Below are 18,022 nucleotides of genomic sequence, written 5' to 3' on the forward strand. Positions count from 1 at the left end.
TGCTTTTATGGAGATGGCATTCTATCGGGGTAGGGGGGCACTGAAAATAAACAAGAAAATAGATGTCAGAGGATGCTCAGTGCTGTGGAAAAAATAAAGCAGGAACCTGGAGGGCTGGCGTGAGAGGAGGGAGGCTTGGATTTCATGGGCTGTGAGGTGATGTTACTTGACTCAGGCTGAAGGAAGTGAGGGATCGGGTCACACAGCTCTTGGGGAAGAGCTTTCTGGGCTGGAGGTCGAGCAAGTGCAGGGTCCCAAGGTGGGCATGATGGGCTTAGGTATCATGGCCCATCACAGGTGTGAAGGGATGAATGACAGTAGAGAAGGTCAGGGGCAGCGAGGTGTCCGTTCAGTAGGGCTTCTGAGATGTGGCAAGGACTTCGGCTGCTGTGTTGAGTAGGATGAGAAGCCAGAGAGAAATCTTTCTGAACGTCAGTAAAGGAAAAAAAATATTACCAAGAAAAAGACAGGTAAAGATGGCTGCCTGTAGAAACCAACCATTTCATTCTACATGAAAAAACTAAATGAAACAAAAAGCACACAACAGGTGAAAAACCACCTTTTCAGCAAATATGACAAAAGAGTGAAATCCTGATTCTCTAAAGAGTTAGCACAAATTAATAAGAAAAACAGTAAGAACTCATGGAATATTGAAGAACATAAAATTTAGATACCTTTGTATGTCATCATAAAATTAAAAGGCCAAAACGACTACAAATGCATGTGTAGCACATGTGATGCATAGAAGATATAAATATGTAACTCAGTGAGAAAAGATAAACACCACAGTGGAAAATGAGCCCAGAATTTCATCAGAGAGCTCCTCAAGGGAGGAATTAAAATTATTGAGGGCATCTTCTTTATCCCTTCATCTGTCGATGGGCATTTAGGTTGCTTCCATGACCTGGCTATTGTAAATAGTGCTGCAGTGAACATTGGGGTGCATGTGTCCTTTTGAATTATGGTTTTCTCCGGGTATATGCCCAGTAGTGGGATTGCTGGGTCGTATGGTAGTTCTATTTGTAGTTTTTTAAGGAACCTCCATACTGGGTTATAACTTTCTCAACTCACTAACCAACGTTTGATTCCCGAGAGGCTTCCAAATGAGTCGGGGTTCCAGCCCTGTCTAACCCTCTCCAACAGCGCCTGCCACAGAGATCGGCCAGCCTCCTATGGACAGCACACCCCCCCAGAAACCAAAGCTGGATGCAGTTACCACTTAAGTGAACACTCGGTCTGGGACTCTGGCCATGGAAAAGCATTTTCCACCGCACTGACCAGCATGCTGTCACCAGACTTTACTAAGAGGCCAGGTCTTACTTATAACAGAAAAAAATATCCAGAAACAATTTAAATGCTTGACAGAAGGAGAATGGTTGAGTAAGTTCTAGTATAACCATATACTAGAACGTGGCACGTCCATTTAAAATGCTGTTTATGAGTTCAGTATCTTGGGGCGGGAGAGTTCATGTTGTCACGTTTACTGAATTGTTGCAAAAGAAAACCGAGAAATGACCTGAACGGCCATCAGCAGGGGAGTGGTTGAATACATTGAGTTACATCCAGGCTGTGGAATCTTACACATTTATATAAAAAATCAGTTAGATATGGCTCTACTGACCTGGAAGGTGTCCCCAATGTAGTGTTAAATGAGAAAGCAGGTTGCAGAGAAGTGAGTGCAACTACGATTTCATTTAAAAAAAAATAATAAAAATTCTCCCGGAATGTGTCTTTGTTTGCATGAGAGATGAGAAGGTTGGAGAGGAGAGAGTTACCTGCCGGTTAACTTTGGTAGCTTTGGAGTGGGTAGAAGGGAGAGAGATTGGCGACCCGTTTGTCCTTATACATCTTTGTGTTGCATGTATGCATAGCCATGTATATTACAAGTGACATTGCCTTTTACAACTTAAAACTGAAGAATAATTGACTGAAAAAAGAGCCCACAAAATTATATATATAATATTATCTCAACGATGTGAAATATGCATGGAAAAATCTAGAAAAAAAAGAAAATATTAACATCGGTTGCCTCTGAGAGGAAGGCGAGATTGTAGTGTTTCCTCTTTTTTTAATTCTTGCCTATATTTTCCAAATTTTCTGCAAGGAGGAAGATATATACATTATTGTTTAAAATATAATGGCCTCTCCCTTCTCACCAGCCAATCTTGCCTTTACTTATTTACAATCTGGCCTCTGTCCACCGTGTCACCTGCCACCTGTCTTTGCTGAAGTTCATGCATCCATTCTGCAAGTACTTATTGAATTCTCGGCACTGGGGATGCAACAGGAACCAGGACAGAGCTCCCACTCTCAGCATCCTTACCTCCAGAGGGACCATTTAGACATCAAACCGAGTGACCTCATCCCAGACCCTCACCTTAGCCTCCCTGTGGTGCTCAATGCCCTGAGTCACCTTCTTCTGTATGGAGCTGCACTCTGGTTCTCCTCCCACCGTTACGCCTGCCTTCCTGCCTCCTACTCTTTCACCTTTCTTGTCCCTGTACACGGAAAGTGTTCCCAGGGTCTCTGTTTAGAGCCCCCCTGATTTCTTTCTCCGCAGCACAAGATGCTGTTCATACCCAGGTTCTGAATCAGAAACTGCAGACCCACACAACAGATGGGGTGCTGGGGATGGTGGTGAATGTTGGTATCAGTGGTTGACCAGGACACGAATGAGGGTGGTCCTCAAGGTGTGACCCCTGTTGGGTCTATACTCCGGGATCATTCTGTGCAGCCCTGTAGCACAGTATTGCCATGTGGAAGTATTTGCTTATGTCTGGATCTATGATCCAGGCCCCAAGGCCCATCACAGGGTCTAACCTAGAGGAATGAATGAATGAGTGAGTGAATGACATAGTGCAATGACATCACCAGACAGATTTCAGAGACATGAGCTGAGTAGATCTGGTGCCAGTGCCAGTGGGGTGAAGCTCAGGAACATGAACCAGGGGGCTCCTGTAAAAGTTGTGGAGATAGGAGCTTTATTTCATTATTACTGTAGTTGAATATTTTTTCTGGGTTCTGAGCCATTTATGTCTTCCTTTAGGAACTAACTTATTCAAGACCCTGTCCAGCTTTTTAATTATAGTGCTTGTTGTTTTCCTACTGGTTACTGATAGCTCTTTCTGTAGTAACTGTTTTATTGATACTTTTCTACCTAACCTTTTTGTGTGCCTTTTGATTTTGTTTCTATTTTTGACCTACACATACTTTCTGTATAAACTATCAGTCTTGTAGTATCTTCCACAGCTTTTTTTTTTTTTTTTTTTTTTTGCGGTACGCGGGCCTCTCACTGTTGTGGCCTCTCCTGTTGCGGACCACAGGCTCCGGAAGCGCAGGCTCAGCGGCCATGGCTCACGGGCCCAGCCGCTCCGCGGCATGTGGGATCTTCCCGGACCGGGGCACGAACCCGTGTCCCCTGCATCGGCAGGCGGGCTCTCGACCACTGCGCCACCAGGAAAGCCCTCTTCCACAGCTTTTACATTCAGAAAATCACAGTCAGATAATTATTTGTGTATATATTCTTGTATTTTTTGACTTTTTAAAAAACTTAGTTTAGTATATGGTGTGAATTGACAAGATAACTTAATTCTTTTCTCAAACAGTTTGTTGACCTTGCAAAATGTTTTTCTTTTCTCACTGATTTTTAATGCTTATATATATATTTTAATTTTTACGTCTATTTAAAACTATTGCTGTAATCCTGTGTCATGTTCTGCCTGTCCACCCTTGGGCCACCTCCACACTATTTTCAAAGCATCGTTCGGTGATTCCGTTTAGTGTCTTGTAGAATGAGAATACTACAGTTTCTATCTTTTCAAAAAATATCCATTGTCTGCGACTATTTCTTCCAGTTAAACTTAGGCACGCTTTTACTAAATTTAAAACAGGTTATTGGGCTTTTGATCAGAATTGCACTAAGCTTATAAATTAACTTTTCAAAAGGTTAATATTCCAAATTAACGTTTCAGAAGTTAGTCTTCCACTCAAGATTACATATGTCTCTCCAATTATTCAAATATTTTATCCTTCTCTAAATGTTATTTTTGTGCAGTGACTGCCTGTTTCTTATTAAGTTTATTTCCATTTGTTATACACATTTTGTAGTTATCATAAATAAGACCTTTTTTCTTTATATTTTTATCTGTCACTTGCATATGGAAAATGGCATTGATTTCGTATACTTATTTTGTGTTTGGCTACTTTACTGAAATTTCTTATTAGTTCTAATAGCTTCCTAATTGATTCTCCTGGGTTTTCTGGGTATATTAATATATCATCTGCAAACCATAATTCTGCTTGCTCCTTTCTTCTTTCTTTTTCTTGCATCGCATGGATTAGCTCTTCCAATAAAGCATGAAATCTCAGAGGTGATAGTAGCATTTCTATCTCATTCTTGATCTTAATCAGGCATTTCACCGTAAGTAGGATATAAGTTATTGTTTTAAAATGGTTGCTCTATCAGGCTAAGGAAATATTCTTTCTCCTACTTCCAAATGCTTATTTTAATCAGGGTTACATGTCTAATTTTATTAAATGCCCATTTAGCATTTATTCATAAGACCTTAGCTTTTTTTTCCTCTTTAAATGGGATACTTTGTGTTATCCCTCTTTTCTGTTAAAAGAGATTTTTCAACATTAAAGTCATTTTAGAGATTAACTGTCCTTGTCAGTTAATCCCTGAAGTGGGCTTTAAAAAAATTAGTGTCGAGTCCATTTATCAGCATCATAGTTAAGGTGTTAAGTTAAGGTGGATCTGAAGTGGACTGCTTACTTTTGAATCCCATCTCTGAGTAACGGGGTGGCTTGGACCCCTTCCTCAATTTCTCTTTGCCTTAGTTCTTCATCTGTAAAATGGAGGTGATATGAATAGTATCCACCTTCTAGGACTGTTGTGAGGATTAAACAAATTAATATATGTGAAGTTCTCAGAGGAGTGTCTAGCCAAACACTCACTAAATACAAGCACTGTATTAAATGAATGAGAACTTACCATGCGTCTGGTACTGAGCTTGGGCTATGGATTCAAAGACGGGAAAACTCAAGTATGGTCTGTCTTCTCATGGAGCTTACAGCCTGGCAAGAAAACAGATCCTTATGAATGAACCACATGGAAGCATGGACATTTGCTTCTGTGATAAGTGCTACCAAGGAGAGGTGATGGTATCATGAGAGCATATAATAGGGGGTTTGAACTAGTCAAGGAGAGACAGTTGACTAGACATCTGGAAGAGAGAACAGCATACCCAAAGGCCCTGTGGCTGTTCAGTGAGAGTGTGGCCAGTACAAAGGACTGAGAAGGGCGGGGTGTTTTTTTCTGACAGATATACATCTGTGACACATATCACCGTGTAAATTTAAGACATACAGTGTGATGGTTTGATTTATGTATATTGTGAAATGATTACCACAATAGGCTCAGCTAACAACCATTATCTCACCATTATCTCATATAAAAACAATAAAAAGAAAAGAAGGAAGGAACAAATGTTCTCTTTGTGATGAGAACTCTTAGGATCTACTCTCCAAACAACTTACCTGGATATCACACAACAGTGTTAGCGATAGTCGTCATGTTGTGCGTTACATCACTAGTACTCATTTATTTTACAAGTGGGATTTTGTACCTTTTGACCACCTTCCTCCAATTCCCCTTCCCCACCCCCCGCCTCTGATAACTACAAGTCTGATCTGTTTTTCTATGAGTTTGTTTTTTTGGGTTTTTTTGTTTGTTTGTTCAGGTTCCACATATAAGTGATATCATACAGTATTTATCTTTTTTTCTCTGACTTATTTCACTTAGCATAATGCCTTCGAGGTCCATTCATGGTGTTGCAAATGGTAAGATTTCCTTTTTTTTTTTTATGGCTGAATAATATTTGTGTGTGTGTTTGTGTGTGTGTGTGTGTATCTCACAACTAATTTATCCATTCATCTATCGATGGACACTTAGGTTGTTTCCATGTCTTGTTTATTGTAAGTAATGCTTCTATGAACGTGGAGGTGCAGATATCTTTTCGAGTTAGTGTTTTTGTTACATTTGAATATATTCCCAGAAGTGGAATTGCTGGATCATGTGATAGTTCTATTCTTAATTTTTTGAGGATCCTCCATACTGTTTTCAGCAGCGGCTGCACCAATTTACAATCCCACCAACAGTGCACAAGAGTTCCATTTTCTCTACATCCCTGCCAGCACTTGTTATCTCTTGTCGTTTTGATGATGGCCGTTCTAACAGGCATGAGGTTATATCTCATTGTTTTTAATTGGCATTTCCGTAATGACTAGCGATGTTGAGCATCTTTTCATGTACCTGTTGGCCTTTTATATATGTTCTTTGGAAAAATGTCTGTTCAAGTCCTTTAGAAGGGTGGGGTTTGGCTGGAAAGCTAGTGGACACAAGGGTAAGAGGTCACTAAGGGCCAAATCATACAGAGACCCTCATAGGTCTACAAGTGATTTTTCCTTACTGAAGAGCAATGATGAGCTATGGGAGGTTTGATGTCGGTGGAGGAAAGGGGAGGTCACCTGATCAGATTTCTGTTTTGAAAAGACACCCCCAGCTGTAGTGTTGGCAAGGACCAGGGTAAACACAGTTGACCAGTTAGGAGGTAGTTTTTATGGCAGTCTGGGGGAGAGATGCTGTGGGGTCGAGGGAAGTAGAGACAGAGACAGGGTGATCGGTTGTCCATGGGGTTGTGAAGGAGAGGAAAGTGTCAGGAAAGGGTAGGTGGAGGACATCATGAGCCTGAACATCCCAAAGGAGGTGTCAGGTCTGGAGCTCAGAGAGAGGTCTGGCCCGGACTGTGAAGTTGTGAGTCATCAGTGCACAAGTGGAGGTCCTCTAGACCAGACAGAGAGGAGGAGAGGCCCCAACACTGAGCCTGGAAAGGAGCCAGAGAAACAGCCATGGGAGGAAGGATGGAGAGTGAGCGGTATGGGAGGAAGCCGGGGACCAGGCTGCTCAAAGCATCATTGCATCTGCAGGGCACCAGGTAAACAAGCAGGCTCTTTGGCCCCTCCCAGGTGCTGTACATCGGAATCTAAATGCCAGCCAGGTCCCCAGGTGCTGCTCATGTGCAGTGTAGTCTGAGATGCTCTGGCCTGGGAGGGGTGATTCCAGAAAGGAGGCAGCAGTGTTAGAGGCAGCTGAGAGGTCTGTTAAAATGAGGGCTGAACAAGATCCACTGGACCCATCAGTGACCTGTTTGGGTGGATTGACAGGACCAGAAGCCAGAACTGACGGGCTGGGAGTAAGGAAATAGAGACAGAAAGGACAGACAGGTTGTGTTTTCTAACACTTTGGCTGAGAAGGGGAAGAGAGAGACAAGGCTGGAGGGAGAAGAGAAGTGGAATGGGGAGTTGGTTTTTTTTTTTTGGGGAGTTGGTTTTTTAAGGAGAGTCTTGAACACATTTAAAATGGGAAAGTTCCAGTGGAGAGGAAATGATTGAACACTTGGAACGTACATAAGAGAGAAACGTATATAAGGTTCTTGAAGATGAGGCAAGGATGGGATCCAAAGGGCACATAGAAGGGATATGTTTAGATTGCAGGAGGGCTAGTTGATCTGCAAGAGGAAGGAAGACCGTGTGGGGCGGGCTAGACGGATTTGGAATTGGGAAGACAACGGAATCCCCACTGATGACTTTTATTCTCTCTGGAGATGGGAGGAGGGGGCTGGGGCTGAGAAGCGGAGCCTGGAGGGTCAGGAGGCCGTGGAAAATGGAGAAAATTTGACATCATCAGTCTGGCATTTAATGTTGTAGAGAGGAAGTTCCACCTGGTCTGCTGGCCTTTTAGTTCAAACTCAGCATTGTTTCCTGCCTCAAGGGTTGTTCTAAGGCTTGAGTACAACGATGCCCATTTTATCACCTGGACAGCTCACGGCACAAGCAAGCTGGCACTCAGTGTGTCAGTCACCCACCTTCCTTCCCTCTGCACTGAGCATGGGCTGGTCCAGAGGAAACACTTGGAAGAGGGGGTTCATGCGCCTCTAACACACTGCTCCCATTTCTCTGGGAGATTCTCAGAGTTCTTCTGGCCGTACTGAACAGCCCCCTTTCTCTCTCCCAGGCCAGAACTGCACGTTCCAACTGCAGGGTCCCAATGGCACCGTTGAGAGCCCAGGGTTCCCGTATGGCTACCCCAATTACGCCAACTGCACGTGGACCATCACAGCGGAGGACCAGCATCGGATCCAGCTTGTGTTCCAGTCCTTCGCCCTGGAGGAGGACTTTGACGTCCTGTCGGTGTTTGATGGGCCACCCCAGCCAGAGAACCTGCGAACCAGGTATCACCCCCTCCTCCCCGTGGCCAACAGCTGGGCCTGAGCCAAGCTTGCTGAGAGGAAGAACCAGGCAGGGTGAATTGTCATCAAGAAAGACCTCTGTTTTTCTGAGGCCTGCCCTGAACTCCTCTGCTTTCTTTACGTTTCCCAATTCCTTTCTCCTGCCTAGAAGTTCCCAGCAGGCAGGAGGTTTTGTAGGACAATTGGGAAGACTAGATACAAAACACACAGAGCAATTCACGTCTTTCTGTTACAGCTGATTTCGCATGCATATGTATGTGTGTGTGTGCACACCTTTTGCACACACAGAAATATATCCCTTGGACCCAGCAGATATGAACTGAAGGCTAGTAGCAACTATGTCTTACATCCCCAACTTGAAAACCATCAATACTTTGTTGGATTTTGCCTTGCATTTGCATGGCTTTGGCTGTGGGTACAGAATCGAGAATTTAGGGAAGTTTCTACCTTTTAAACCGCAGCGCACTCGATAGAAGAGGGAACAATGGAAAGGACGAGACTGTTTTCCCGTGCTTCTGAGCTACCTCCCATGGGGAGAGTTCACATCAAGGAGGGAGACAGGGAGGAAGGCTCCTCCCACCTCTGCAGGAAGAGCAGACTTTGGGGGGCAAAGATCAAGGCCCCAGGGTCATAGCTGTCCAGGTTTTGTTGACCTGGTGGCCTGCCGTACCTCCATTGCAAGACTTGTCCTGGTCCTGCAAGATACACTTTGAGCTCCCAGGGAGACAAAGGGTTCATGGCTTACCAGCCAAGCCCTGGGGACCCTGGGGTCCTCAAGGCTTTGTTTAAGATGCTCTTGGGTCAGAGTCACAGACAACATTCCCAGGACTGAGCCAGCCCTCTTCTGGCTTGCTCCCTGCCCTCTCAGGGCAGTGCAGAGGTGGGCTGCCATGTCTGCAGCTGGGATGGGCATCTGGGGCTCCCCTGACTAGTGGTTCCTCTTAGACAAGACCAGGCTTGTCCATCTGCCCTTGACATTGCACAGGGATTGGCACAGAGTAGGTGTTCAGTGAAACTTGGGTGGAGGGACTGGAGTGCTCGTCACTTACTCATTCCGCAAGTATTTCATGAGCACCTAGTATGTTCCAGACACTGGCCTGGGTGCTGGGGACGCAGCAGTGAGCAAACCAAAGCTACTGTCTTCAAGGACGTGACATGCTCATTGGGAAGGGGGCAGGCCTGGACTCCAATATGTGAGTTTAGAGTTCAAGGACATCGGGGCTAGAGATATAAAGTTGGGAGACTAGGACTGGTTAGTGCTTAAAACCAGGAGACTGGAGGAGGTCACCATCAGATGTCGAGCTCCAGTGACCCCATCGGTGGGGCGCCGGCGCAGACCCTTGAGGGATGTTGAAAGACAGAAAGTCAGATCAGGCCAGTGGGGCGGCTGGTTGGGGTGCAGATGACTGGAGGCCTATTCTGCATCCTGAAGTTCTTCCAGCTCTTTTTTCTCTTTAGGCAGGGTCCACGCACGTGTGGTCAAAGCTCTATCTTCTGCCATTTGAGTTCTCTGGTTCTGAGAGTGAAGTGTGGAAGACCCCCAGAGGTGGGATGGCTCCGGCCGGGAAGGGTGGGGGTTCTGGGACCTAAGGAGGTGGTCCTGGCAGGGGGTCCCTGGATGTATTCCCAGCCAGGGCACAGCCCACTCTGGCCAACCAGCTGTGTTTGAGGAGAAGGCTCCTGGGTTTTGCACCTACACAAGGTCATCCCTGCTCGGGCTCCTCATGCCTGTCATCTGCCTGATGTGCTCATTTTGGTTCCTTTCAGAATTATATAGTTTTCCCATACAGCATTTCTACCTCCACACTATCTGGGATCACGTCCGCTTTCTTGTATCTGCTCCCGGGCATTTGCATTTTCTTTCTTTTTACTTACTTAGTCTTGCCACAAGTTTGCCTCTTTTATTGGTCTTTTAAGAGTCCCAACTCTAGGGCTATCAGTTTTATCCCTTTCCTATTACCTGACTTGTTGACTTCTGCTTTTATCTTTATTCATTCTTCCCTCCCACTTACCTTGGGCTGGTGGTGTTCTTTTGCTGTTTTCATGAACTGAATTAGTTTCATTACCTCTTGTTGGATATTAAAATCATTGAGGCATTTTCCCCTAAGTGCAACCTTGACCATATTGCATACGTTTTGATGATAGTCGTTATTTTTAGAATAAATAATTCTAACTGCAGTTTTGTTCCTTCCTTGACTCTAGGGTTTTTTCCCTCAAAATTTCCAAGTAGTATTTTTTTATGCTTAAGAAGTTATTATCTAGTTGTATTGCATTATGTTCAGATTATGATTTCTATTTTGGAGAAGTTGTTGCCTTTTTTTCTCAGTATGAGATCATTTTTGGTAAACGTTCTGAGTATTTGAAAAGAACATGTATTCTGTGGTGGAAGGGTGAACAAATTCATGTTATTAGTATTGTTTAATTTTTCTCATTTCTTATTTATTGTCTAAGTGATTTTTGTCAAGGATAAGCAACTTATTGTTTTCACATTTTCACTATTATTTTTATCATTTTCTCCCTTTATTTCTAAGTTTTTACTTTACATATGTTGATGTTATTTCTTCAGTATGTCAGTATTTGTAAACATCAGACCTTCAGAGTGAATTATAATTCTTCCAATGTAAAAGGTATATTTATCCCCCTTTTTTGCCTTAAATTCTACTTTGATACTAGTTTTATTATCTTTTGCGTTTGCATTTATCACCCATCTTTGCTAATTTCTCTATTTTTAATATTTCTATGTCATTGTTTTCTATGTATCTTTTAGAGTTTTGTTTTTAAATCTTTCATGAGAGTTTTTACTCTTTAACAGAAAGGTTTAATTCACTCACAATTTTTGGTGATAACTGATGTATTTGTTCTTGTATAATATTTAATACTTTCTGTTTTTAAGCTTCCTTACTATGATTTCCGTTTCTCCATCTTTAAGCACAAGTGTTCTTTGCCTCGTCTCTGATTTTTATTCCGCTAGTGGTTAAAGTTACTTCTTGAGAACACATTTTAAGCTATATTTCTCTGTCAGCATCCTGTCTAGTGAACCTTTTTCTTAGTCAGGTCTCACCAGCACTGCATCTTTGTAGAAATTCCTTAGTGTTTGTAGCATGTAGGTATCTGTCTCTTTTTCCTAGTTTCCCACATGGATATATATAGTCTCTCTTTTTATATACCTCAGACTATTTCCATGACAACTTGGGAGGTCAGGTTGAAGGAGAGTATAACATGTTGCCTTGGCTCTCCGTCTTGAACTGGAAATCTCTCTTAAGATTTTTGTTCTTTTTTGATTTGCTGTCATGAATAGAATTATTTTTCATTATATTTTATTTTTGGATGATTCACTGCTAATATGTAGAAATACAGTTGATATTTGTATATTGATCTTGTATCCCATGACCTGGCTGAGCTTCTTATTAATAGTTCTGATAGTTTTTTAAAAATATCTGGGAATAAAAACAGTTTTTGTTCTTTTTCAATCTTTTTTTTTTTTGCGGTACGCAGGCCTCTTACTGTTGTGGTCTCCCCCATCGCGGAGCACAGGCTCCGGATGCACAGGCTCAGTGGCCATGGCTCACGGGCCCAGCCGCTCCGCGGCATGTGGGATCCTCCCGGACCGGGGCGCGAACCTGCGTCCCCTGCATCGGCAGGCGGACTCTCAACCACTGCGCCACCAGGGAAGCCCCTTTTTCAATCTTGATGCCATTTATTTATTTATGCTTAATTGCAGCGGATAGAATATTGACTATACTCAATATTCAATATAATATTGAATAGAAGTGGTGAGGGTGGACATCCTTACCTTGTTCTTGATCTTAAAATACTCAGTCTTTCACCGTTAAGTGTGATGTTGGCTGTAGGTGTTTGGTAGATGTCCTTCTAATGAAGGTGTTTAAGCAGAGAATTTTGGCGTGGTCTGGCTGCAGCGTGGAAAATGCGTTAGGGTAGGGGCCAGACTGGTGTCTGCCAGGCCAGGCTAGAGACGGAGGTAACCTGAGCTAGAATAATGAAGAGAGAAGATGCTGTGGGTTTGTATGATGTTATGGGACAGTGTGGTACTTGGAATTAAGGGTGGGTTTATAGGGATTGTAGAGTGCGAGTATGAAAAAAGGAAGGGGGTGGAGGATGACCCCACACTGTCTGGCTTGGAAGCAGAAAACAAGCTAGGTCAGCCTGACGTGAATTCCAGTCTCCAGGAAAATGCGTTCTCGAGGCATCCCAGGGTATTTTGTGCACTGATGTTTCTCGTCATTCGTCTAGCAGAACAGGTAGGTCACCTCCTCTCACAGTGTTTTCCCGTGAGACAGGAGGGTACGGTGGTGACAGGCCAAGATTTATACCCAGCTGGCTTCTACATTTATCTGCGCCGTGACCTCCGCAAAGTTGGGCTTCTCTGAGACTCATCTAATAAATGGCGGTGACGCTGACCCACCTCACAGGGTTGTGTGTATGAGCCACCTCCTAGGATCCCCTGCTGCTCCATAAACATTATTTGCATCTTTCCTGGCCTTCTGCTCTTCTGCCCTGGAGCGCTTTTATGCCTGTCTTGACGCTTCCTCTGTGGCCTGCCCATTAGACTTTTTAGATCTGGGAGATGCAGATGTGGAGGACGGACATCCGAGAAGAGACTGGGCTCAGGGGAAGTCATTCGTTGTGGGTGGCATTGCTCATCCCACGGTAGCCCAGCAGTGGGGCCGGACTGACAAGAAGCCTGCAGTGGGGTTCTCTCTGCATCACTTGGGGCTTTCGTCTCAGACTTGACAGGCGTTAGTTTTGTAATTCTGCTCTTTGAGCATTTTAATGCATTTCTCTTTTCTCCCTTTACCTTCAGTCCTTTTCAATTTATTTATGGATGCATTCCAGCAAAAGGCTGGAGTCACTTCCCCGCCCCAGTGCTCAGCCGTCTTTCCACTCATCTTTCTCCAGCTGCTAGGTCGTGGGTGGTGCTGTGAGCAACAGGCTTCCCTCCTAGTTACCTTCTAAGCTCCTTGAGGCTGGGAGTCAAGCCTTCTACCACGTTTGGCTGTGGGTGAGCCATGCAGTGAAATATACATCTTGCACCTGCAAGACATGAGTTCCAGCACCTCGCTAGCTGCTTGGCATAGACAGGTCACTTTGACTCTTATCCTCAGTATCTTCATCCACGAAGTGGATGTATCAGTATCTACCCCATAGGTTGGTTGGTAAGGATTACATTAAATAGTGTGTGTAAACTGATTTGAACTGTAATGAGATATAAACAAAAGAAATACTTGTAGGTTGGTAGAAAAAAAATTAGAAAACACAGTTAAGCAAAAAGACACACACCCACCCCCACACACACCCACCCAATACATTTATATGACATGAGGTAGAACAGTAGTTTTCAACTGAAGGTGATTTTGACCCCAAGGGGACATTTGGCAACGTCTGGAGACATTTTTGGTTGTCACAACTGGAGAGGGGCCCTGGCATCTAGTGGATCAAGGCCGGGATGCTGCTAAGTGTCCTGCCATGCACAAGACAGCTGCAACAAATGCCAACGGTGCTGAGGCTGAGAAATCCCGAGGCAGGTGATTAAGGAGGACTGAAGGCCTTTAGTGTCAGACATACCTGTGTGCTAATCCTATTTCTGTCAGTGACCTTGGACAAGTGAGTCAACCCATCTGAGCTTCAGTTTCCTCCTCTGCAAAATGGGGAGCTCTCAGTGATGCTAGGTACTGACAGCTGCATCTGGCATTGTTAAAGAAGAGGTACCAGTAGGCACACTGCACACAGCTTGTTCTATATGCAGATGCCATTCATCTCCCAACAACTCCCTTTCTCCACCAGGAGTTCACAGCCACCTTCTCGAGAGCATCTCACATTTCATCTAGAGCTATTCATAAGCAGCAACATCCCAGGGTGCCAGAAGGCAGCGTCTGGCTGCTTGAAATTAAATTTACAAATAGAAGCTGATCAGGTTCTTCCCATAGTGGATCCGGGTGGGAAATGGGAGTAGGAGCTGGTCCTGAAGGCTGGGGAGCCTGTAGGAGTTTGGAAATTAGCAAGAAAAGAACAAAGAGCCTCTCAGATAATGCAGTGTCAGCCCTGCCTGGATGAATTACTGAAACAATCCCCACATCTCTGCTTTTGCACAATTAGGTGGCCTTTCCGTGCTGGCAAACATCCTATTGCATTGCACTTTAAAGTGGGATGAAGTTTTCTAATGGAACACGAGCAAACATAAGCTATGGCGATGCTGCTAATAAACGACATCACTGTGTACTGGAGGGTTTATAGGGCACTGGTGATAACTGCACCAGTTAAGCACAGCTAAGCATCCCTTAATTGAGACATTTGGGCTCAAGTTACGGGAAACACTGCAAGTGGTTCCCTCCATTGCTGGCAACACACATTCTGTCATCAGCCTAAGGTGGAATGCAGTTTTAGTCATTTGGGGCTGGTTGCAGATTTCACTCAACTGGCATTAGACACCTGTTTGAAAGTTGTAAAAAATCTACAAATTTGTCAGATTTTCTGTCTTCTTCTTTTTTTTTTTTTTTACATCTTTATTGGAGTATAATTGCTTTACAATGGTGTCTTAGTTTCTGCTTTATAACAAAGTGAATCAGCTATACATATACATATGTTCCCATATCTCTTCCCTCTTGCGTCTCCCCCCCTATAACCCTCCCTATCCCACCCCTCTAAGTGGTCACAAAGCACCGAGCTGATCTCCCTGTGCTATGCGGCTGCTTCCCACTAGCTATCTACCTTACGTTTGGCAGTGTATATATGTCCATGCCTCTCTCTCGCTTTGTCCCAGCTTACCCTTCCCCCTCCCCATATCCTCAAGTCCATTCTCTAGTAGGTCTGTGTCTTTATTCCTGTCTTACCCCTAGGTTCTTCATGACATTATTTTTTCTTAAATTCCATATATATGTGTTAGCATACGGTATTTGTCTTTCTCGTTCTGACTTACTTCCCTGTGTATGACAGACTCTAGGTCTATCCACCTCATTACAAATAGCTCAATTTTGTTTCTTTTTATGGCTGAGTAATATTCCATTGTATACATGTGCCACATCTTCTTTATCCATTCATCTGATGATGGACACTTAGGTTGTTTCCATCTCCGGGCTATTGTAAATAGAGCTGCAATGAACATTTTCGTACATGACTCTTTCTGAATTATGATTTTCTCAGGGTATATGCCCAGTAGTGGGATTGCTGGGTTATGTGGTAGTTCTATTTGTAGTGTTTGAAGGAACCTCCATACTGTTCTCCACAGTGGCTGTATCAATTTACATTCCCACCAACAGTGCAAGAGGGTTCCCTTTTCTCCACACCCTCTCCAGCATTTATTGTTTCTAGATTTTTTTTTTTTTTTTCTGTACAAGGGCCTCTCACTGTTGTGGCCTCTCCCATTGTTGGAACACAGGCTCCAGACGCGCAGGCTCAGCGGCCATGGCTCACGGGCCCAGCAGCTCTGCGGCATGCGGGATCCCCCCAGACTGGGGCACGAACCTGTGTCCCCTGCATCGGCAGGCAGACCCTCAACCACTGCACCACCAGGGAAGCCCTAGATTTCTTGATGATGGCCATTCTGACTGGTGTGAGATGATATTGTAGTTTTGATTTGCATTTCTATAATGATTAATGAAGTTGAGCATTCTTTCATGTGTTTGTTGGCAGTCTGTATATCTTCTTTGGAGAAATGTCTATTTAGGTCTTCTGCCCAGTTTTGGATTGGGTTCTTTGTTCTTTTGTTATTGAGCTGCATGAGCTGCTTATAAATTCTGGAGATTAATCCTTTCTCAGTTCCTTCATTTGCAAATATTTTCTCCCATTCTGAGGGTTGTCTTCTTTTGGTCTTGTTTATGGTTTCCTTTGCTGTGCAAAAGCTTTGAAGTTTCATTAGGTCCCATTTGTTTATTTTTGTTTTTATTTTCATTTCTCTAGGAGGTGGGTCAAAAAGGATCTTGCTGTGATTTATGTCATTGAGTGTTCTGCCTATGTTTTCCTCTAAGAGTTTGATAGTTTCTGGCCTTACATTTAGGTCTTTAATCCATTTTGAGCTTCTTTTGTGTATGGTATTAGGGAGTGATCTAATCTCATACTTTTACATGTAGCTGTCCAGTTTTCCCAGCACCACTTATTGAAGAGGCTGTCCTTTCTCCACTGTACATTCCTGCCTCCTTTATCAAAGATAAGGTGACCATATGTGCGTGGGTTTATCTCTGGGCTTTCTATCCTGTTCCATTGATCTATCTTTCTGTTTTTGTGCCAGTACCGTACTGTCTTGATTATTGTAGCTTTGTAGTATAGTCTGAAGTCTGAGAGCCTGATTCCTCCAGCTCCGTTTTTCGTTCTCAAGATTGCTTTGGCTGTTCGGGGTCTTTTGTGTTTCCATACAAATTGTGAAATTCTTTGTTCTAGTTCTGTGAAAAATGCCAGTGGTAGTTTGATAGGGATTGCATTAAATCTGTAGATTGCTTTGGGTAGTAGAGTCATTTTCACAGTGTTGATTCTTCCAATCCAAGAGCATGGTATATCTCTCCATCTATTTGTATCATCTTTAATTTCTTTCAACAGTGTCTTATAATTTTCTGCATACAGGTCTTTTGTCTCCTTAGGTAGGTTTATTCCTAGATATTTTTTTCTTTTTGTTGCAGTGGTAAATAGGAGTGTTTTCTTGATTTCTCTTTCAGATTTTTCATCATTAGTGTATAGGAATGCCAGAGATTTCTGTGCATTAATTTTGTATCCTGCTACTTTACCAAATTCATTGATTAGCTCTAGTAGTTTTCTGGTAGCATCTTTAGGATTCTCTATGTATAGTATCATGTCATCTGAAAACAGTGACAGCTTTACTTCTTCTTTTCTGATTTGGATTCTTTTTATTTCTTTTTCTTCTCTGATTGCTGTGGCTAAAACTTCCAAAACTGTGTTGAATAAGAGTGGTGAGAGTGGGCAACCTTGTCTTGTTCCTGATGTTAGTGTAAATGCTTTCAGTTTTTCACCATTGAGGACGATGTTGGCTGTGGGTTTGTCATATATGGCCTTTATTATGTTGAGGAAAGTTCCCTCTATGCCTACTTTCTGCAGGGATTTTATCATAAATAGGTGTTGAATTTTGTCGAAAGCTTTCTCTGCATCTATTGAGATGATCATATGGTTTTTCTTCTTCAATTTGTTAAGATGGTTTATCACATTAATTGATTTGCGTATATTGAAGAATCCTTGCATTCCTGGGATGAACCCCACTTGATCATGGTGTAGGATCCTTTTAATGTGCTGTTGGATTCTGTTGGCTAGTATTTTGTTGAGGATTTTTGCATCTATGTTCATCAGTGATATTGGCCTGTAGTTTTCTTTCTTTGTGACATCCTTGTCTGGTTTTGGTATCAAGGTGATGGTGGCCTCATAGAATGAGTTTGGAAGTGTTCCTCCCTCTGCTATATTTTGGAACAGTTTGAGAAGGATAGGTGTTAGCTCTTCTCTAAATGTTTGATAGAATTTGCCTGTGAAGCCATCTGGTCCTGGGCTTTTGTTTGTTGGAAATTTTTAATCACAGTTTCAATTTCAGTGCTTGTGATTGGTCTGTTCATATTTTCTATTTCTTCCTGATTCAGTCTTGGCAGGTTGTGCATTTCTAAGAATTTGTCCATTTCTTCCAGATTGTCCATTTTATTGGCATAGAGTTGCTTGTAGTAATCTCTCATGATCTTTTTTATTTCTGCAGTGTCTGTTGTTACTTC

At 43.1% G+C, this 18,022-nt stretch overlaps 1 protein-coding gene across 1 annotated transcript in view; it reads left to right on the top strand.

Annotated features, from left to right (window-relative positions):
- The window catches only part of CSMD2 (CUB and Sushi multiple domains 2), a gene marked incomplete at both ends in the record, with an annotated part of 666,422 nt that overhangs the window by 54,048 nt on the left and 594,352 nt on the right, over positions 1 to 18,022 (top strand). The window contains 1 exon segment of the mRNA XM_082863599.1: positions 8,075 to 8,291. Within this exon segment, the coding sequence (XP_082719725.1) occupies positions 8,075 to 8,291 (217 nt within the window).

The sequence above is a fragment of the Leucopleurus acutus genome (assembly GCF_964270905.1).
Source record: "Leucopleurus acutus genome assembly, chromosome: 2".
Classification (NCBI taxonomy): Eukaryota; Metazoa; Chordata; class Mammalia; order Artiodactyla; family Delphinidae; genus Leucopleurus; species Leucopleurus acutus.